A 22,126-nucleotide genomic window follows, 5' to 3' on the forward strand; every position below is an offset into this window, starting at 1 on the left:
TTAGATAAGTGCCTTTTGACTTCTTTTTCCTTATTTCCTATTGATTTTTATTTTTTTTCAGTGTCCCGGGAACTCCAAGAACAAAATTATATTAGAAGTCAAGAAATTTGGCCTTGTTCTTGGAGAATGGCCCACAAGTGAAGATAGAATAGCCCCACAGTGAAGGAGGAAAAAAAGAGTTATCGAAGTCATTGCTCATCAATTATTTATTGGGCATTTAAATACAATTCCATAGATTTTCTTGTGAATGGTTTTCAGGCCCCAGTATCTTTGGGTCAACAATTTTGGTTGACTAGGATCTGAAAACAGATGACATATGCTTCCTTTCTATTTAATATGATCAGAAACTAGAATGGTATTGAGCTAAAGCCAGTCTAGTCAGCTTTAGTGCTAGGAGCCAGGGCGCTGGAGGTGTTGTGAATCAGAGATGTCCTCTGTGGTCTCTGACTCTCCTAGCAGCCTCTCACTGAGGTTCAAGTGTAGACTATGAGGCTTGAAATTCCTGATGTTTCATCCGCAGGAGCCAAAGCTCACTAAAGCCCAGATATCCTCTTCTCAGTTTGTGGTGCGTATCTTCAGAATACCTTTCCTGTTTCTGAATTTTGGGAGAAGTTTCTACCTTTCAGTGACCCAACCATACCCTAGTTACAAGGAAGGCAAACCAGGAAATGATTTAAATCCCCAAACTAATCAAAATTGGGATCTGATTATTTCACCCAATTTACCACTCAGATTTCAACCCGCCAGCACACCCTGGATTTGCTGCTCAAAGAACCGAAATGCCCTAGAAGTAAATGCTAGTCCTCAAAAAGCATCCTTGAAAATAGATAGTAAGTAGAGGAGAGAAGGAAGACATACATTTTCAATCTCTTAGAAGTAAATATGAACTTGACACGTAGATTTCTTCTTTGGCAGTAGCTCTGTTGTGCAATAAGGCCTAGTTCCACTGCTCTCTCTGCTCTTGTAGATAATCATAGAGGGGATAGGGAGTAGTCACTGCCTTGGTAGGGTGACTTCCACCCTCTTCTCTTCTTTGGGGCCTCCCATGGCTCTGGGTTGGATGGAAGGCCAGGCTACCGTGTCTTCCCTGGGAGCCTTGGCTCTGGCCATCCTCATTCATGCAGTAATTTTCTCTGTTAGCATAGCCTCGCTGGGTTCCATGGGATTGTCGATCCTGGGACTCTTGATCTCTTTCTTTCTTCTCATGGGTTTGCCTATCCCGTTGTGGCTGACGGTTTTGATCTTCTTCATGAGGTTGCTTATCTCGTCTCTGGTGCTTCTGCTCATCTTCATGGGTTTTCCTGCCCCGTGTCTGATGGTTTTGTTCCTCTTCATGGGTTTGCCTGTCCCGTGTCTCACCCTCATGACCATGTCTACCCCCAATTTGGTGATCCTTCTCTTCCTCTGCCTGGTGGCTCTGCTCCTCACCATGACACTCCTTGGTCTGGGCCTCTCTGTGACCCTGCTCACTACTGCGTGATTGCCTCTCACTCCCTTTGTGAGAGTGTGGCCTTTCTTGCTGAATTGGTGCCATGAGTTTGTGTTGGTGGTGTTGGCTATCCTCCTCAGGCTCCCATGCCTGGTGACTGTTCTGTTGCTCTACCCTAGACTGAAATCTCTGTCCCTGATTTTGGTTCACTTTTTGTCCTTGAGTCTGTTGACTGGGTTTTCCTGACCTTCCTGATTGCTCAACATGTGAGCCTCTGCTTGTTCGCTCATTCCCCTGGAAGCACCTATTTTGCCCAGTTTCCCCAGGTTCTGACTGACTGCATTGAGAGCTCAGTCCTTGCCTTTCTGCCTGACCATAGTGGGAACTCTGGCCTTGTCTGTCTGCCTGACCATAGTGAGAAATCTGGCCTTGTCTGCCTGCCTGTCCATAGTGGGAACTCTGGCCTTGTCTGTCTGCCTGACCATAGTGAGAAATCTGGCCTTGTCTGCCTGCCTGTCCATAGTGGGAACTCTGGCCTTGTCTGTCTGCCTGACCATAGTGGGAACTCTGGCTTTGTCTGTCTTCCTGACCATAGTGGGAACTCTGGCCTTGTCTGTCTGCCTGACCATAGTGGGAACTCTGGTTTTGTCTGTCTTCCTGACCATAGTGGGAACTCTGGCCTTGTCTGTCTGTCTGGCCATATTGAGAGACTGGGCCTTGTCTGCCTGCCTGTCCATAATGATAACTCTGGCCCTGTCTGTCTGCCTGACCATAGTGGGAACTCTGGTCTTGTCTGTCTGTCTGGTCATATTGAGAGATTGGACCTTGTCTGTCTACCTGACCATAGTGGAAACTCTGGCCTTGTCTACCTGTCTGTCCATAGTGGGAACTCTGGCCTTGTCTGCCTGCCTGTCCATAGTGGGAACTCTGGCCTTGTCTGTCTGTCTGGCCATATTGAGAGACTGGGCCTTGTCTGTCTGCCTGTCCATAATGATAACTCTGGCCCTGTCTGTCTGCCTGACCATAGTGGGAACTCTGGTCTTGTCTGTCTGTCTGGCCATATTGAGAGACTGGGCCTTGTCTGTCTGCCTGTCCATAATGATAACTCTGGCCCTGTCTGTCTGCCTGACCATAGTGGGAACTCTGGTCTTGTCTGTCTGTCTGGTCATATTGAGAGATTGGACCTTGTCTGTCTACCTGACCATAGTGGGAACTCTGGCCTTGTCTATCTGTCTGTCCATAGTGGGAAATCTGGCCTTGCCTGCCTGTCTGTCCATAGTGGGAACTCTGGCCTTGTCTGTCTGACTGGCCATGTTGAGAATCAAAGTCTTGCCTGTCTCTCTGATGATAGCCTGATTCCTGATCCAGGCTTGCAGAATTCCCATAATAAGAGCCTGATTCCTTTTGGTTTCTTTGGCTACAGCACGAATCCTCTCTAAATCTTCTAGGCTGGCCTTGTTGTTGTCTAAGCCTTTCAGACCAGCCATTATGAGAATCCTGAACTTGTTTCTCATACTGATTTAGAGCAAATAAATATCCTTCTCTTTTATTCTGGTCACTGCTAGATTTATGATTCAGTTTTTTATCAGAGCTGGAGTCCTGACCTTGCCTCTCAGACTGACCATGGTGAGACTCCTGACCCCCTCTCTCAGACTGACCATGGTGAGACTCCTGACCCCATTTCTCTGACTGACCATGGTGGGAGTCCTGACCCCGTCTCTCAGACTGACAATGGTGGGACTCCTGACCCCGTCTCTCAGTCTGACCATGGTGGGAATCCTGACCCCGTCTCTCAGTCTGACCATGGTGGGACTCCTGACCCCGTCTCTCAGACTGACCATGGTGGGACTCCTGACCCTGTCTCTCAGACTGACCATGGTGGGACTCCTGACCCTGTCTCTCAGACTGACCATGGTGGGAGTCCTGACCCTGTCTCTCAGTCTGACCATGGTGGGAGTCCTGACCCCGTCTCTCAGTCTGACCATGGTGGGAGTCCTGACCCTGTCTCTCAGACTGACCATGGTGGGAGTCCTGACCCTGTCTCTCAGTCTGACCATGGTGTGAATCCTGACCCCGTCTCTCAGTCTGACCATGGTGGGAATCCTGACCCTGTCTTTCAGTCTGACCATGGTGAGACTCCTGACCCTGTCTCTCAGAGTGACCATGGTGAGACTCCTGACCCCATTTCTCAGACTGACGATGGTGGGAATCCTGACCCTGTCTCTCAGTCTGACCATGGTGGTAATCCTGACCCCGTCTCTCAGACTGACCATGGTGAGACTCCTGACCCCATTTCTCAGACTGACCATGGTGGGAGTCCTGCTTTCCTTTCTCATGCCTCTGCTTATGTTGTCTGCTTATATTTCCTGGAAAGCTATGGTCTTGTGTTCCCTCCTGCTCTCCTTCTTGCTGGGAGGCTCTATCTCCACATGACTTATTTTCCTCCTTATGATAACAAGCTTGGACCAACTGGAACACCAGCAAGAGAAATTCATTAAAATCAACATGTCCATTTCTGTCTCTATCCAAGAGGTTCAGGATGGTTTCCACAGTCTCTGGGTCATTTGGTCTCTGTGGGAAGAAAAACAAAGAGAAAAATCAGATGTTCTCCTGTGGATATTAAGATGTGTGCCAGGGTTCATGCCTCAGTCCATTTAGTTTGAATGAACCTTTCTTGTGTGAGAAGCCATTAATCTGAAATGGCTTAGGCTTGGTTCTAGTCTTTGGTCAGCTTCTTTTTAGAATCTCATCCCTTCCTGATTCATTGGAGGGAGCAGGACTATGGGGAGTGATATATTTATTTAAAATCAGCTCCCTTCATAATGAATTTGGGGAAGCTGTCCCACCCCATCATATTATTGTTGCTTGTTTATCAACATTTTTCCAACCACAGTATGAGCTCCTGGAGGGAGTGAAAGCTGTCTTCATCTATGTTTGTATCCTCAGTGTATGGTGCTGGTATGGAAAAGGTGCTTAATGACTCTTTGTTGAATGAGAAAATGTGTGGACAGCCTTAAAATATAGAAACTAATATATTAATCTAGATTTCTTCTGAGAAATGATTTCCAGTTCAAAGTTCTACTTCCTCCTGTTTGAACTCAGATACAAGTAGATGTGTGTGTGTGTGTGTGTGTGTGTGTGTGTGTGTGTGTTTGTATGTGTCTGAGCATTCCTATGCACACATGTCTATGTGCTGGGAGCAAGCTACCTGTAACTCTCTTAGTTCCAGGGTGGAGCATGACCAAAGAAAACAAAAACTAAGCCCTAAATGCACGTTTCAGAGTCACACACACTTGACTCCATGGGATCCAGACTCTATGCATCTTACCCGGAGGATGTTTCCAAACTCAGCCAAGAGCAGCTGCTTCAACTCCTTCTTGCTCAGCAGAGCACAGTCCCCATCCTCTTTAGCATATTTCTGGAACACCTTGATCACGGTGAGTATGCTGTTCAGGAGTGCAGCCATTTTGGCAAAGACAGGTAAACCTAGAAGAAGAAACAAGATTTTGTTTGTGTTTAGGATGAAGCCCAGGAGGCAGCATTTTCAAAGGGAAAGTGGCCCCTCTTGGTCAGGGAAAGAGCTTCTCCTTAGCCATACCCCTGACCCCCTTTGACCCATAGTCTGGCTCCAAATATCACACAATGGGAGAAGGGCGCAGACTATGGGTTACCTGCTAGAAAAAAAATTGCTATTTCCTAAGAACAACAACAAAAAATATACAATAGGTGTTTCACATGCCCTATCTTCTTCTCCGGATGGGACTTGCTTAACTGAAATTCTCATATTAGAATAAAAGGGAAAGATAGTCAGGAAGCCTATGAGGCAGGACCAAAGCCAGTGTCATGAAGCATAACTTTGCACCAATGACTAGCATGCTGAACAGGGCACTACATTGACCTCACTGCAGGTCTCAGTCTTCTAATGAGTGGGGAAGAAGGCTAGAGGTCTCTTGCCATGGCCAAGGAAACTTTCTGGGAGACTAAATTCCAGTAAGCACTTCTGGCCTGGATGATCACTTTGGATATGATTATAAAATAGAAACAGTAAAGCCCTAACGGGTTTGGCTCAGTGGATAGAGGGTTGGCCTGCGGACTCAAGGGTCCCAGGTTCAATTCTAGTCAAGGGCATGTACCTTGGTTGAGAGCACATTCCTAGTAGCGGGTGTGCAGGAGGCAGCTGGTTGATGTTTCTCTCTCATAGATATTTCTAGCTCTCTCTCCCTTTTCCTTCTTCTTTATAAAAAAAAAAAATCAATAAAATATATTTTAAAAAATAGAATCAGGGAATACAAAACTGCTACAGGTGAAATAGCAAGCCAAATGAACTGCATAGATGATGGGAAGATATAATCAGAGAAGTTCACATTGGCCATGCTAAGAGGCAAAGGGTCTTTGGGGATCTGGATCTCAAAGCTATTTCTTACATTACGAAAATCCCAGTTACTGGGCTTAGAGGCCTCCAAACAGAAACCCTAACTGCAAAGCACATTGGACTTCCAACAGCATGCAACGATGCCTGTACGAATAAGGACAAATAACAAATTGCATGGGACTAGTCCCTAGTATCGATTCATTGCAATGAGGCTTGAATATTATCTGGCCTTGTTCCTGATGAGCTCTAAACTCTCGGGTCTTGCCTAACATGCACAAAAGGAAAATTGTCTACTAGGGGAGACTAGGCAAACCTCCAATAGTTCTAGCCCTTGATTTTAGAAAACCTAGGACACACTGTAAAAAAAAAAGCATATATCTTCACAGCCTCAGAAGTAGGCAATCCTAGCTATGATCATATCCTCAGATAGAGCCAAGAAAATGAAGCGGGAGGGTACCCAAGGCTATCACCCTCAGAGAGTAGTCTCAGGCCTCTCCAGCCCAGAACATCACAGCCACCCACCATCAGGAGCCTCCTGGATACTGCCATTGCTCCCCCATGCATGTCTTACCTGTGTAAGGAGGAATGAGCAGAGATTGAGAAGCTGAAGAGGATACTGGAGGCCTGAAAACCCATCCTATTTATAGGGGTTTTAATTGTCCTACGAGGCCATCTCAGGAGACACCCATTCTGTGGCAGAGCCTGAATCACCCTGGACCCAGTCCAGCGTGGCCTCTCCCTCTCCAAACCGTTTAGTTGATTTACTTCCCCCACTTGCTCATGAACTTGTTTGTCAATATAGGTGACACGGTTCAAGTCCCAGCCCCATTTAATTAGGGGAGTGTGTGTGTGTGCGTGCATGCTGTGGGGGTCTGAAAAGGCAGAGGTGTTCATCCTTAAGATGTGTCACTTACCAAGACTAATGGAGGATAATAGTCAAATCATACCAAAGAAGATTAGCAATATGTTCACGTTACAAAAATCCGTCAATGTAGGGACTAGAGCTTCTGGGTATAGGGCCTGGATATAGTTCCCGGAAGAGATTTGTCCTATGACCTATGCTAATGTCTTGCTTGTGTGTATTTTAATCTATTGACCTATTTTGAATTAAAAAAAGTTTTAACAGCTCTTCAGGTTAGTGGAGAGATATATGACTGATTGCGGGGAGGAGGGCTGTGATGATGGTGTTGCTACCATCACTTGAACCTTTTAAGGTTTTACCAAAAAGTTAGAAGTTAGCATCTGGCCAGTGTGGCTCAGTGGTTGAGTGTTGACCTATGAACCTGGAAGTCCCAGTCAAGGCACATGCCCGGGTTGTGGGCCCCAGTGTGGGACATGCCAGAGGCAGCTGATCAATAATTCTCTCTCATCATTGATGTTTCTATCTCTCTCTCCCTTTCCCATCCTCTCTGGAATCAATAAAACACATTTTTTTAAACAACAACAGCAACAACAACAACAACAAAACTTAGAGTTTAGGAACAACGTGGGAGCTTATACTATTTGTGAGTAGAGATGCGGTCAGACACCTGGGCCTCCAGTCATTCCCCGCCTCTGCACCTGTGACATCACCAATGTCTTAGGCATAGGAGAGTCAGAGTAAATCTTGGTGGAGTAAGTGAATTATTGGTTAGGAAAGCGTTTGGGAATTTTGTGTAAAATGCAAAGAATTCGAGATTTGCTGAACTTTCTATTTAAAAAAATATATATATTTTATTGATTTTTTTTACAGAGAAGAAGGGAGAGGGATAGAGAATTAGAAACATTGATGAGAGAGAATCATCGATCAGCTGCCTCTTGTACATCCCCTACTGGGGTAACCATGCCCGCAAACAAAGTACATGCCCTTGACCGGAATCGGACCTGGGACCCTCCAGTCCGTAGGCCAACGCTCTATCCACTGAGCCAAACTGGTTTCAGCTGTACTTTCTATTTTTGTTTCTGGTTGTACTTTTTTCTGTGTAACCATCCATCAATCAGTTAGTAGTGCTTGGGATTTTGCAAGGGAACCACAAAAGTGCATAGAGATTTAATCCAGTTGGAGTAGAGAAGTTTTATGTAGAAGAAAGGTTTTGAATGCCAGGAACAGAACACGAGGAGTGCTGAGTGTTGGAAAACCTGGTATGTATGGAATGTTCATACATACCCAGGGGTTGGGCCCAGACTTCCCTTAGAAAGTGGGATTTGTGTTGGTCCCTGAAGGATTCAGGTGGGCAGAAAGGAAAGAAGAGAAATTCTGGTGGGGAGAAGGGAAAGACCAAAGAGACAAAGGTGAGAATTTAGAGGGTATGTTTTGATTAGAGTGAGTTGGTAAGTCTGGCTGGAGCAGAGGGTATACAGGAGAACAGATATAGAGAATTTTTGAGCTGAAAAGGAAATATAGTCTTAGCCTCCTAATTTTACAGATGAGGAAACTGAAGCCCAGCTAGATTGAATGACTCCCAAGCGTCCGACAGGGTTATGACTAAAGCCTGGCCTTTTACCCCGTCCCACCATGCTTTCTCATAAATTCTCTGAGGCGGACTTGCAGTCTGTTTTAGGGTTTATTTTAATGAGAAATGTGAAGCAGGGACCATTTGGGTCAGGAAAGTGACAAGATAAAAGCATTGTTTGGGGGAAGATTTTGATTTGACTGCAGTAGGGTGACCAGCTGTCTCAGCTGGGACTGAGGAGCTTCCCCGGAGGTGAGACTTTGAGAGCGAAAACTCGGAGGATTCTGGGCAACTTGGGACAAATTGGTCACCCCGGACTGTGAAATATAAGACACATTGGAAAGAGCCCTGTCTGAGCAGGGAGGCCCGTTAGGAGTCTCTTGTAGAGCCATGTGTGGAGTGTGGATGCAGCAGTACGTAACCATGGGAAGGTCCTGGGTGATAGAGGAAAAGAAAGGATGTGTGGAGTGTGGATGCAGTAGTACATAACCATGGGAAGGTGCTGGGTGATCGAGGAAAAGACAGGATGGGGGTTGGGGAGATTCGATGAGGGGCAGGGAAGGGGAGAAGTCAGGTGAGACTCCAAGGCTTTAAGCGTAGAAAACTAGGAGAGCTGTGGTGTACTGAAGAAATGCGACTCCTGAGGGGCTCCATGGGGTCTGAGCTTCAGCATCCGCTCACCCCACCCCCACTGGCACTCCACAGGGTGGCTGCCTGTCTGGTCACCTTCCTGCCAGTTTGCACCCAATGTTGTCTGGGGTCTCCTAGCACTGGAAAGGCCTTGCTTAGATGTGTTTATACATCCTGAGAGCTGGGTCATGCTGAGATTCTATTTCTGCTTTTGTATCTTCACCATTGAGAGCTGCTTAGTTATGCCTCTTTTTATCATTAGAACCAAAAACCAAGAGAAGGGTTGGTGACTCCAGGGACTTATAAGGGGAGTGGAGGTGAATGGATAGGGGGTAGAGAGCAGGGAACCTGGGGGCTCCTTTCTGTGGATGTCTCTCAGGGCTCCCTAGCAGCTGTAAGGGAGAGGGAGAGAGAGATAGAAATGTCAATGATGAGAGATAATCATTGACCGGCTGCCTCCTGCATGCCCCACACTGGGATTCAATCCCACATGTGCCTTGACCAGGAATTTAACTGTGACCTCCTGGTTTATAGGTTGATGCTCAACCACTGAGCCATGCGGGCCGGGCGAAGCTTTTTTATTTTTATTTTGGCATTGACATGCTAAGATTCTGGGATTCCAATCTTAGGTGAGCAGGGGCTTTCGAGGATATATTATAACTGCTCTATTCACGAATTTGATAAAGGCCTAAGAACTTCGTGCTCCTCAGTCTTCCTCTGTGGGAAACAGGAGGACAATAATGGGCACCCGGTTACTTAGAATTTTGAAGCTCTGGGCTGTGTTTTGCTGCCTTTTGCATTCATGTTAGAATGTAGCCCTGTGATCACAAAAGCTAGATGTTTTTAAGCTACAATTTATTGATCTTACTATGTAGGGTAGGCTCTGTGTTAAGCCTTTTCGCATATGTTAGCTTGTTTAATTCCCACAGCAACTTCAGGAGGCAGGCAATATTATCGTCAGGTTTCTAACAAGGAAACAGGTTTAGAGAAAGATAAGTAGCTTGCTCAAGGCCATGCCACTTGGCACAGCTGAGCTGGGGTTTGAATCCACCACTTCCTGATTCCAAAGCCCTTGTTTGCAACACCTGTGTTACACAGCTCCCTCTGGAACAGAACTGGCGCGTGCCCACTTCCCAATGAGAACATCAGCTCTTCGCCAAGGCTGACACTGTAAGAAGGAGATAACTTCCTAATGACAGGCGGCGAAGGAATCCAGCCTTGGGATGAGAACCTCCTGTTGCACAAGCTCTCAAATATTTATTATTTTCCTGTGCTTCTCCGGGATCTAAATGGTTCCAATAATGAAGGTGCTTGTAATCTGTTTGGGGAGACAAGACAGATGCTTATATTTATGCTAGAGGCCCAGTGCACGGATTTGTATTGAGGGGGGAGGGTGGTCCCCTCAGCCTGGCCCGCGGGGATCAGGCTGAAACCACAGTCCAACATCCCCCGAGGGGTTCTGGATGGGGAGAGGACACTCTGCAAATTTGCTGTTGCCTGGTAACTCCCTGGTGGTCAGTGAGCGTCATAGATACCACCTGGTTGGCCGGTCGCTTAGGCTTTTACTAGTATATAGATAGATAGATAGATAGATAGATAGATAGATAGATAGATAAATATGAAAACACAAGAAAAGTACATAGAAAAAGTACCCTTCTGTTTTTACAATGGATAGAATGTGATTGAAGACATCCTTTTGTTGTCCATTTCCTTTGGTTCTTTTTTTTTTTTTTTAAATATTTTATTGATTTTATTTTTTTTACAGAGAGGGAGGCGAAGGATAGAGAGCTAGAAATATCGATGAGAGAAACATCGACCAGCTGTCTCCTGCACACCCCCCATCGGGGATGTGCCCACAACGAATGTACATGCCCTTGACCGGAATCGAACCTGGGACCTTTCCGTCTGCAGGCTGACACTCTATCCACTGAGCCAAACCAGTTTCGACTCCTTTGGTTCTTGACTCTTGCAAGCCTTTGTTGTCCACTTTCCATGGGTGCAGATGTGCCCAGTATGGCTCGCACTATTTTACCTAATGGAGTTTTCAGGGAATCTTGCGGTGAGATTTTGATTAAGGATAATGATCATGGAACTCTTAGATTTCCTTTTCCTCCCGTGGAGATGTTGGGTGGCTATTCAGTGAGAGGAAACCCACAGAACCCAGAGGATGGCTGAGTGTTTGTAGCACAAGGCAGGCCCTGGGTAACCCGGGCAGGCTCCCCACTCCTGCTTAGCCCTCTGGCATGAAGCAGGTGGATAAACCACAGTTGGAGCAAATGACCACCTTGCCCTGGAGAGGAGTGGGCCTAATTAATAGACATAAAACTCTTTGAGATTTGTTGATATTAAAAGGTCATGTCTTATCGTCTACACAAATGAGTTTTCATTTTAAAATCTGTCCTTGCAGATAAATTACCCTCCTGTTAATTACAGGCCATTTTTTTCTTTAATGATATCTGTGAGAGTCAGTGGTTTTTTGAAGGTAACACTGGCCTCAGCGATATTTTAACCTTGTCAGAAAATGTGTCCCAGTCCAAGAAAGGAGCTCGCTCTAGGATTCCTGGGGTCTAGCGCACAGGTTTTCATCTGGAGCTGACTCTTCGTTGCCAGCTCTGTAGCCCAGCCACTGCTTCTATTTCTTATGTTTTTGGCTGTGAGATCCCCATCATCCCTCCCGCCCAATGTCTCAGGCCACAGTCACCCCTCCCTCCCTCACCGAAATGAACCAGAAAGTGTCAAAACTCATTGCTGAGCACCGACCATGGAATTTTAGGTAAATCCTAGAACCTGGTTAATATTGCTTCAGACCAAAACAGATGTCTTGAAAGTTGACCCACATGTAGCAGAATTTGCATCAGTCAGGCCAGGTTTTTGAGTTGTTTTTTTTTTTTTTTGGTCAAAGAGCTTTATTGAAATGTAATTGACATACCTTACCATTTATCCCTTTAAAGTGTACAATCCAATGTTTTTTTTTTTTTTTTTTTTTTTTTTTTTTTTTTTTTTTTTTTTTTTTACTATTGCACAACCATTGCTGAAATCTAGTTTAAGAACACTCCCTTTACCTCCCAAGTAAAACTTGCCCTCTTCCATCCCATAGCAATCATTAATCTATTTTCTGTCCTTACAGTTTGCCTATTCTGAAAATTTCATATAAACGGATCATACATATGTGACCTTTATTGTCTGGCTTTTTCTTTTTCTTTCTTTTCTTTTTTTTTTTTTAGCATAGTGTGTTTCCAAGGTTCATCCATGTTACAACATGTATCAGTACTTCATTTCTTTTTAAAGCTACATGATATTCCACTGTTTATTCATTCAGCCACTGATGGGCATTTAGGTTGTTGCCACCTGTTGACTTCTGTGAATAATGCTGCTCTGAACATTTGTGTAAATGTTTTTGTGCGGACATATGTGCTTTTCAGTTCTCTTGGGCAAGCACCCAGGAGTGGAGTTGCTGGGTCACATGACTACTCTGGTTTAAGTTTTTGAGGATCCGCCACATGCACAGTTAAGTTGTTTTTAAGGAATTTTCTGGAGAGGGATGGTTAGTTTAAAGGCCTTGGCTTGAAGATGCCAACAGGCTGAACCTCGGCAGAGACAGGGCTTGTGAGTTATAGCTGTGGTTCTACAACTTCCTGGTCTTGCATAACCTTGCAACCCAGCAGCCACCAAAGATCCCACAACAGTAGGCACCTGTGAAGGTCTGTTGACCAAATGAATGCATGTGTTGTGAGGTAAAGTGGGAGTGGAGGAAGTGGGGTGGGGAAGGTAGGTAAATACGCTTAGTAATCTGTGAAGTTTCAATAATATTTTACGAGTTATTAGCAATGCATTTGGGGTGCCCATCTGTGTTTGCAGCTCCATGCCCCCACCCTTCCACCCCCAGAGAAACTCTGTCAGGAAGGGAATAGGTGACCCTGGGAATCGGGATCTGTGGACGTCAGTGCTCAGTCACCTGTTCCCCTTTTGAAAGCAGTCAGATCTCCTGCAGCTTCTGGCCCTTCACCTTGGTGCCCAGAGAGACCGAGGACTGAGAACAAGAAGTCCTGGGTTCTCACCAGGGTCCACCTCTCACTTTCACTGGGATCTTGGAGAAGATGTTTCTACTTTGGGACTCAGTTTCCTTCTTTATCTAGAAAAAAAGGAGGGATTTGAAGCGATGGCTGGCTGAATGGGATGATTTCCCACCTTTGCATGTCTGAGCTCTCCGGGAGCTATGAGATTCTGTAACTAACCCATTTCTTGTCTCTCTGCCCTCCTCCCCTCTCCCCTTCACTGCTGCTGCAGCCTGGGAGAGAAACCCATAATTGTTTGCTAGGACTGTGTGCAGCTATCAACTCCTCTCTCTTCCTTCAATCTTCCTTTCTAACCTATTTCACACTGCCCCTAGACTCATTTTCTCTTCTCATGAAGGGTTATCATTTTCCCATGAGAAACAAGCTCCAAGTTCTTAGTAGGCTCTGCAAGGTGCTCCACAGCAAGTAGATCTTTGAGGTTTCAAGTGGCCTTACTTCTCTCCACCGCAATGGACTTCTCAGTCCTTAGCCCTCTAACTAAACCCTGCACGGCTCCTTCTATTCTTATGCGTGCTGCTTCTTCCCCCTGGAACCCTCCTTTCTATTTATGTCTATCAACACCCTACCCGTTTTGAACACATTTCAATACTCACCTTTTCTATCAAAACATTTCCAAGTTTTCCTCATCAGAGATCTCCTCTCTCTTCTCTGTCCCCTCCCTAACTCTGCAGCCTTTCCTGGCTCTATAATCTCGTTGGTGTTCTGTAGATGGCTGCATACACACTTGTCTCAGTAGATTTTGAGTTCAATGAGGGAAAAGACATCTCTTAATTCATCTGTATCCTACAAGCTCTGCTCTGCCCTTCACAGGATGGTGTCTTTTATTTTTTATTTAAAAAAATATATTTTATTGAGTTTTTACAGAGGGGAAGAAAGAGGGATAGAAAGCTAGAAACATCAATAAGCTGCCTCTTGCACACCCCCAACTGGGGATGTGCCCGCAACCAAGGTACATGCCCTTGACCAGAATCGAACTTGGGACCTTTCAGTCCGCAGGCCGACACTCTATCCACTGGGCCAAACTGGTTTTGGCAGGATGGTGTCTTTTAAATGTGTGGTTGGGTGGCTTTCTCTAGCTCCTGTGCCCCTGGTATACTGGGAGTTTGAGCTTGTATTTCAGGTAGTCTTTTAATACTTTCTGCTGTTTCCTATGTAACATTTCTTTACTTGTGAATTAGAGGATGAATTCTCTGAGGGTGAGATCTTGACTTCCCTTCTGATCCCCTCGTGTGTCCTGCGGCCATGCTAGGCTCCCATGGACGGCTGAACCGGATGGCTTGCCACCTCTGCAATGTACTGCATCTGGGCTCCCCGGGCAGTTCTGACTTGGAATTTAGAGCTTGTTGGTGGCTTGCCTCTTGGGAGTTAAGGGACTACCTTGTGAAGATTATCTCCTTACGGAGATGGGTCTGGAAGCTGGAGCAGCAGTGGGCTATGATAACTCCAGGGGGCCTGGGGAATGGCTGCTGGTAGCCTGAAGGGTTTATACGGGAAAGAACAGAGGCACTGCTTTAGTTTCTCAGAAAGAGCCGGACATCATGGCTCCCAGAACCAATGGAGAAGCTGGGATCTGAGGCTCAGCCCAGGAGCCATAGCTCTCACCAGTCACAGACCAGAGTGTGTGTGACACCAGCCAGCATGTGCATGGGGAGTTCTAGAGCAGGCCAACTGAAAGCAGTGTTGGGGGGCAGTCAGGTCTCTGGAGTCAGGTCACCTGTCATGATGATGCCCTGCCTCTGTCCTGGGAGGAGGGACAGGGAGGGGGTCAGTGCCCAGGCCTTCCTTGACAGGTCTCAATCCTAAGACTCCTCAGAGGAGCAGATTACCAACTTTCCCCAGGAAGGTCACATCTGTGTCTCATTCCCTCAGCTGCCAAGCATGGCAGACGCTGGATCCAGGGTCCTGAGAGAGCAGGGAGAGAGCAGCAGGAACTGCGGGAACCATTGCAAAGGTGTCAGTGAGCGGAGGAATCCTGTGGAAGCCTTTGCCAGCGGAGCACAGCAGTAGGAGAGGTCACTAGGGGATATCTAGGGACCGTGGTGGAGATTATCTGGGACTGGGGAGCAGTGCTGTTCCCAATCCTCTGTGATTTTTTTTGCCTGGTCCCCAAAATGAGGACAGTTGACTCTTGAATAATACACCTGCTTGTCACATCCAACTAACAAATTCTGAGCAGTCAGGAAATAAGAAAGAAAGAATGAGGAGCTGGAGACTAAGCCAGAGTTTTCTTCATGGATTGGCTGGTTCATTCATTCATTCATTCATTCATCCATCCTCTTAACAAATGTTAAGTAAGGAAGATAGACCATTAACAACGAAAAGGATTCTAAGAGAGGTTATGACCAGGGTTGTGGGAAGAGCACACTTTCATCGTCATTAAGTCTCCCCTTACAGTGGGACCAGCCCGGACAAGCACTCTCACCACCCCTCGGCTCCCGCCCCCAATGCCTGTGTCCTAGCAGGTTCACACCCTTCTGTGTGCCCAGCTGTGACTCGGCCCAATTGCCACTTCAATTTTCCATGGGCGGTCTGCCTACTCATCCTTCTTTTTAATCTCCAAACTCTTTGTTGTGGTCACAGATGCTCCACGTGGCTCTAGTCACCTGCAGGAAAGAAATCATTAGATTCTTGCTGCATCCAGAAACAGCAGCGCCTTCCTGTCCCGGGAGAGGAGTGAGGGTCAGCACAGTGCAGGCGTTAGGGGAGGAAAAGTGGCAGGAAAAGGGAGGGACCCAGGCAGGATTCTTCTGTGACACGTTGCCTGTGCTGGTCAGCATCAGTAGGAGCCTGGCTGCCTCTCTGATATCTCACCTTCATCATTCTGTGCAGCCGGCTCCTGTGGGTGTGCAGAGGAGGGGCTGGGACTCCCCTTAGCAGGGTGCTCAGGAGCCCAACTCTGCGTGAGGAGGTGGGCTGGTGAATTTGAGTGCAGGGAGCCTCCTGCCACCTGGGAGGAAGGATGGAGGCTCTTGCACATGAAGCCTCTTGGATCCCGTAGAGCAGGGAGCTTCCAGTACCCAGAGTCTTCCTGCCTTGGAAAAGGGAAACATGAAGGCCGAGGAGAGTTAGGTTAAAGTTTTTTACAAGGTCACACAGGGTCGATCTTACAAGATGTTAACAGTAAAGCTACGGTTAGAATCCAAATGTTCTCACATAGCGGCATGACAACTCATCTCTCTTGTCTTTTTAAATATATTTTATTTTATTTTTAATATATATTTTATTGATTTTTTTACAGAGAGGAAGGGAGAGAGATAGAGAGCTAGAAACATCGATGAGAGAGAAATATTGACCAGCTGCCTCTTGCACACCCCCTACCGGGGATGTGCCTGCAACCAAGGTACATGGCCCTGACCGGAATCGAACTTGGGACCTTTCAGTCCACAGACCGACGCTCTACCACCGAGCCAAACCGGTTTCGGCTATTTTATTTTTTTTCACAGAGAGGAAGAGAGGGGGATAGAGAGCTAGAAACATTGATGAGAGAGAAACATCGACCAGCTGCCTCTTGTACACCCCCTACCGGGGATGTGCCCGCAACCAATGTACATGCCCTTGACCAGAATGGAACCTGGGACCTTTTAGTCCGCAGACCGACGCTCTATCCACTGGACCAAACCGGTTCTGGCCCATCTCTCTCGTCTTGACACTCCATTCTGTGATCGTTTTTTCACCGAATGACCCAACGCCAGGCAGAGAGAACCAGGGCCCCAGGCCACGCAGGTCTGCTCTGGGGGAGAGTTCTCACCCAGCGCCTGGCACAGGGGAGGGTGCCGTCAGTCAGCTCTCCTTCACCTCCGAGGTGGCTTGGCCATGATCGCCTTTCTGGAAACTCACAGGGCAACAGAGGTCCTGACCTCCCTGGGTGTACTTGGGCCTCCATTTATAGACTGTGTCAAAAGTTCAAGTACTTTATGGGCGCAGATTAGTTGCTATCATGACTTAATATGCTCGCAACCCACGGTGGTGAGGTGCTGCCCTGAGAAGCAATGGGAGAATCTTGTAGGGCTAATAAGGTCTGTGCCATTAATTGGTGTCTTGAGGGTGTGGGATGTGGAAAGGAGGCTGTTTTGAGCTATGCTCTCACTCTGCCTAAGACGGAGTTCGGCTGTTCTTCAGGTTTAGTCCTCCACCCTTGCCTTCTGGTGACTCCTGTGTTCCTTGAATGTCTCCCCACATTTCCAGTCCCTCCCCATCTCCCATTTCTTGTTGTCTTAGGCATCACGACAGATTCTTCCTGGCGTTTCCATTCCAGCTAAATGGAGATAATAGCCGCCGCCACCTCATGCTCACAAAATTGCAGGCATGTTACGGGGGATTAATGGCATTTTAGGATTAAGGACGGGATGGAGTTTAAAAGCTCTTAGCCCTTCCTTAATTAGGAGATTTACCTGACACAATGCGTTGCTAAGCCTCCCGGATTTCCCTGTGGCACTACTTCTGTTTCTCTGTGGTCCCCCCCAGTGGTTGCCATTTGGGAAATCTGGGGACAGCTGCTTTGGGTGTCAAGTCCCTGTCATTTGAACACCCCCCCCTCCCCTGTAGGGCCTGTGACAACAGAGCTCAGGTATACGGGACCTGATGCACTTGCAAGGATGCGGCAGATGGAAGACACTGTGTGGACACCTCAATAGCCCCCTTGTCCTCTGCGTCACAGACCTCACTGGTCGGGTGGGCACCAGGACCTTGTGGCAGAACCTTTCTCTGCCGGGGTCTTCATGATCTGACCTAGCTCCCACTTCTGACTCCATCTCCCCTCAGAGCGCCCCTGCTCTAGTCAAAGTGGCGTCTGTGCAGAGCGCAGGGCCTACCTCTACACCTTCACTCCGGTGGCGAGTCTTCTCTGAAATGTGTTCTCTTTCCCTTTATTTTAAAAAAAATATATTTTATTGATTTTTTTTTTTTTTTTTTTTTTTTTTTTTTTTTTTTTTTTTTTACAGAGAGGAAGAGAGAGGGACAGAGTCAGAAACATCAATGAGAGAGAATCATCGATCAGCTGCCTCTTGCACACCCCCTACTGGGGATGTGCCCGCAACCAAGGTACATGCCCTTGACTGGAATCGAACCTGGGACCTTTCAGTCTGCACACCGACGCTCTACCACTGAGCCAAACCGGAACAGCTGTTTTCTTTCCCTTTAAATCAACCCCCTCAACCCCCGTGAAACGAAACGGTCCTTGAGCCCTGCTTTGGCCTCTCCCTGCACTGAGCTTCAGGGCACATCTTATCTCACAGAGCACTTTGGTTCAGAGCAGCATGCCCCCCCCCCCCCCCCAAATCTTCCAGCCACCAATGCCTAACTCAGCGGTTTTCAAACCCTGTTCCTCGGAACCTGTCAGGGGCTGAGGGGAGGGGCCTGGTGGAAATGCCTCTGTCACCCATGCCCATTCAAATAACTGCCTTTATCTCTAAAGCACCCTAAGCTTTTCTTTGAGGGGGAGATGCCGCCGTCAAACAGTTTGAGAACTACAGCATCCGGTTTGCTTTGTTTGTGATGTGGAAGTGGAGGTCCAGGGTCCGCAGGGACACACGGCTGGGCAGGGCCGGGATCAGGGCTGGCCTTGAGTCCTTGTTGCTGGTTTAATCGTACTGTTCCCTCAACCGTGAAAGTATCCCTGGGCTTGTGACATGCTCCATTGTATCATCTAATATATATCACATCTCTTTGAAAGAATGAAGTATCTCATACCTCGATGTTCCCTGGCACAATGCCCTGCTCATTGGTGCCCAGTGACTATTGACCGCTGTCGGTGGTGGTGATAACAATGACATACACGTCTAGCGAGCCCCCTGCGAGGCACCTCGATGGCTTCCCTGGCTCTGGCCCCTGGAGGGCTGTGCCTATGGCAGTGGTTGGGCCTTAAGTCCAGGCAAGGCCATCATGTAGGGCAGTATTTCCCAAACTTCTCTCATGATGAGAATCACCTGGTGGAGTTGTTAAACTACAGATTCCTGAATCCCAACTAAGAAGTGCTAAACTAGAATTTTTGGGAACATATAGGTAAACATATACTTAACTAGTCAGGATTAGACAGAGCACTAAGTTAAGATACTATTTTACCTATAAGATATTTTACCTATATGTTCCCAAAAATTCTAGTTTAGCACTTCTTAGTTGGGATTCAGGAATCTGTAGTTTAACAACTCCACCAGGTGATTCTCATCATGAGAGAAGTTTGGGAAACACTGACGTAGGGGGATGATCTCAGAGGGATCCTAATTGCTCTGCGAACTGTGCTCTTCTATAAGGTTAATGTGAACCAATTCTGCCCTTTTCCTCATGCTTTCAGCATAGGCCTTAAAGCTGACTCCCAGGCGATCTGAAGGCCCAGTGTACTCCCTGACAAACCCAGCTTCCAGGCTGTGTCCTTGCCCCTGACTGTGCTCAGCCCTGTCATCTTCTCCACAGACGCTCTTTTATAATAGCATCCACCTCCTCCCGGAAGCCTGCTCTAGTTCCTCAGGCTCCCAATACTCTTTCCTTCTCTAACAATAATCCTTTTAGTCATTATTACCATTTTTCAGCTTTATTGAGGTAAATAAAGCAAATACAATTATGGTATTTAAAGAATACCTTGTGATGATTTGATATATATATGTATTGTGAAAGGATTCCTCCCATCTAGCTAATTAACACACCCATCACTCACATATTTATCTTTTTTTTAAATGAGAACTTTAAAGTTTTATTCTCAGTCAATTTCCATTGTCAATAAAAAATCGTGGAAATGTGTTCTCTCTCTCTCTCTCTCTCTCTCTCTATATATATATATATATATATATATATATATATATATATATATCTATGTAATATCCTTAGGCCACAAATGCCTAAAGTGTTTATTCTCTAGCCCTTTCCAGAAAAAGTTTGCTCACCCTGGATTTAATCTATACTGTAACTGTTCAGGGACAACACAGACAATGACCAAAGGATTGGATTTCCTTTATACATGTAGTTTGTTTCTTTTCGTATTCATTTTTTAAAAATCTCTTTTTCTTCTTTCATTATTTTTTCCTTTATTATTTTTTATTTATTTTAGAAAATACATTCTTTTTTAACGTTTTTAAAATTTTTTTATTTATTCATTTATTTATTTATATTGCAAACTTAATTTCAGAAATATAAAATTCAAACTAAATTTTCAAACATAATCATTGTACAAATGCTACTCTTGACACTCACTCACATGATATTCTTTCAATTCATACCCTCAACCCAAAACAAAATATAAAATTAAGTATAACATCAATTTTTATGTTTCCAGAAATGATAACACAATGCAACTTTTAACACATAAAGTAATTTTATATGTCTGCCCCTAACCTTAATTAACCTAGCAGAATCTCTAACTTTGACAGCAATCTATAAACTACAATAGAGGCAACATTAAAAAAATTAGATTTGGGGTTAACTAAATTTTAGAGAGTAGGTTTGTGTTGAAGTTACAATTCAGGTTAGATCTAGAAAATGCATTCTTGAATCTCACTCAGTTAAATCCTTAGTCCTGCAGTTCAGTGATTTCTTTTTTTATTGTCATATCTTCAGGGAAGAGGGAGGCCACCCGGCCATTGTGGAAATCAGTTTTAATTTGCTCTGAGTCAGGACTATGCGACAGAATAGTGAAGCCCTGTATTTGCAGTGAAGGTTTTAACTGCCTGAATCCTGTTAGTTACTCCCCTCTGTTCCAGCTTCCACAGCTGAGGAGGAGAAGAGTAAATGTTCTGTAGACACCTGGTGGCCAGTTAGGAGAAAGCAGTGTTATCTGAGAGCAGAGCCCTGTGTACCTCTCAGGTGTGCCTGGGGCCCCGCCAAAGCCCTTTCTGGGTTTGGAAGTTGAGTTAGTCAGTCTGTTATCAGTCCAAGGGGTTCATCCTGGGAAGATGGTCCTGTTTTCTAAGTCAAGTTTGTCTAGAAATGTATCCTTGTTGCTGGTTTAATGTTACTATTCCCACAACCTTGATAATCATTCCTTTTTTCTTGATTCCATAGATTTTCTTCTAGAGGTAAAGTGCTGTGGACCCAGGACTACCACAGCATCTGAAGCACCATAGAAGTCTTATGGTGCTTACAAATGTCTTTCACATCCCTACTATCACCCCCCTTATAGATGAAAACACCGAGGTACAGAAAGGTTCAATAACCTACTTGAGGTTACATAACTAGTCAGGGAAATAGGCTTTGAATCCAGACGGTCTGACTCCGTAACCTCTACTTTTAACTCTCAATAAACAACTGTTGATTGGTCAGTGACATGTTTGTTACTTGAGGGAACCTGAAAAGAAATCTTACTCCAAAATATAGTTTCCACCGAAGGGAGTGCAGTTGTATAATATTATCATTAAGCACTGCCCTTCCTCAGTTTCTTACAGTGCTTTAAAATGTGTAGTATCCTATGAAGAGTTACACTAACCAGTCAGTGTGAATTTATTTATTAGATGTTGTTATTGTCTCATTGAATGAAGGTGCGAGTGGGGCTGGGAATTGTTGGGTCCTTCAAAGAAATTACATAAGCAGCTATTTCCCTGCTCTTTTTCTAAACAGGGTTGAAAAGTTAATCAGAAAGAAAATATGGTAGCCAAAATGCCACCACCATCTAATACATATTATATCTCTTCGAAATAATAAAGTATCTCATACCTCTATGTTCCCTGATAGTGGTTAAATCATCGACAGTGGCTCTAGGTCTATTAGCCAAGGCTTGCTCTACTAGAGTCTAGTTAATAACTAGATCCAAGAATTAGGCAGATTAACCAATCAATCCCATGGCAGCCTTGGGCTGGGCATGTCCCACCCCCCAGGTGTTGGTCCCCATTTTGGTGTGGAGGGTCTCTGCAGTCCCCAAGTAGAAGCAGGGCTGAGCTGAGCCAATTATTCTTACCAACTTTGCCAATCAGTGAAGTCCTACCATCTCAAGGACAGAGAGAGAAAGAGGCCAGGGGTGTGGGAAAAGCACTACCATCCAGCAGAGACCTTCACCATCATCTCCTCGAGCCCCTCGTGGTACAGCCACAACAGAATTTCAGGAAGGGGAAAGAAAGGACTTGGATAAGTGAGTGTTGCAAGTTCATGGGGGAGATGGACCAGGACGCTAGGCATCACTCCATCTACATTGCACATTGTCTTCCTCCAGGAAGAGGGAACAGTGGAAGCTCTCCAGGACCTGGTGGGATGGGGAGAGGGGTGGGGG

At 45.9% G+C, this 22,126-nt stretch overlaps 1 protein-coding gene across 1 annotated transcript; it reads right to left on the reverse strand.

Moving 5' to 3' along the window:
- Positions 1 to 397: 397 nt before the first annotated feature.
- RPTN (repetin) lies at positions 398 to 6,397 on the reverse strand. The gene is made up of 3 exons (XM_084866473.1): positions 6,373 to 6,397; positions 4,758 to 4,915; positions 398 to 4,000 (listed from the first exon to the last, which is right to left on the reverse strand). Exons 2-3 carry the CDS (start codon positions 4,893 to 4,895, stop codon positions 938 to 940), a joined length of 3,201 nt encoding a protein of 1,066 aa, XP_084722599.1. The 5' UTR covers positions 4,896 to 4,915; positions 6,373 to 6,397; the 3' UTR covers positions 398 to 937.
- Between the last annotated feature and the right edge of the window lie 15,729 nt (positions 6,398 to 22,126).

Source organism: Pipistrellus hanaki (genome assembly GCF_964339955.1).
Source record: "Pipistrellus hanaki genome assembly, chromosome: 18".
NCBI lineage: Eukaryota > Metazoa > Chordata > Mammalia > Chiroptera > Vespertilionidae > Pipistrellus > Pipistrellus hanaki.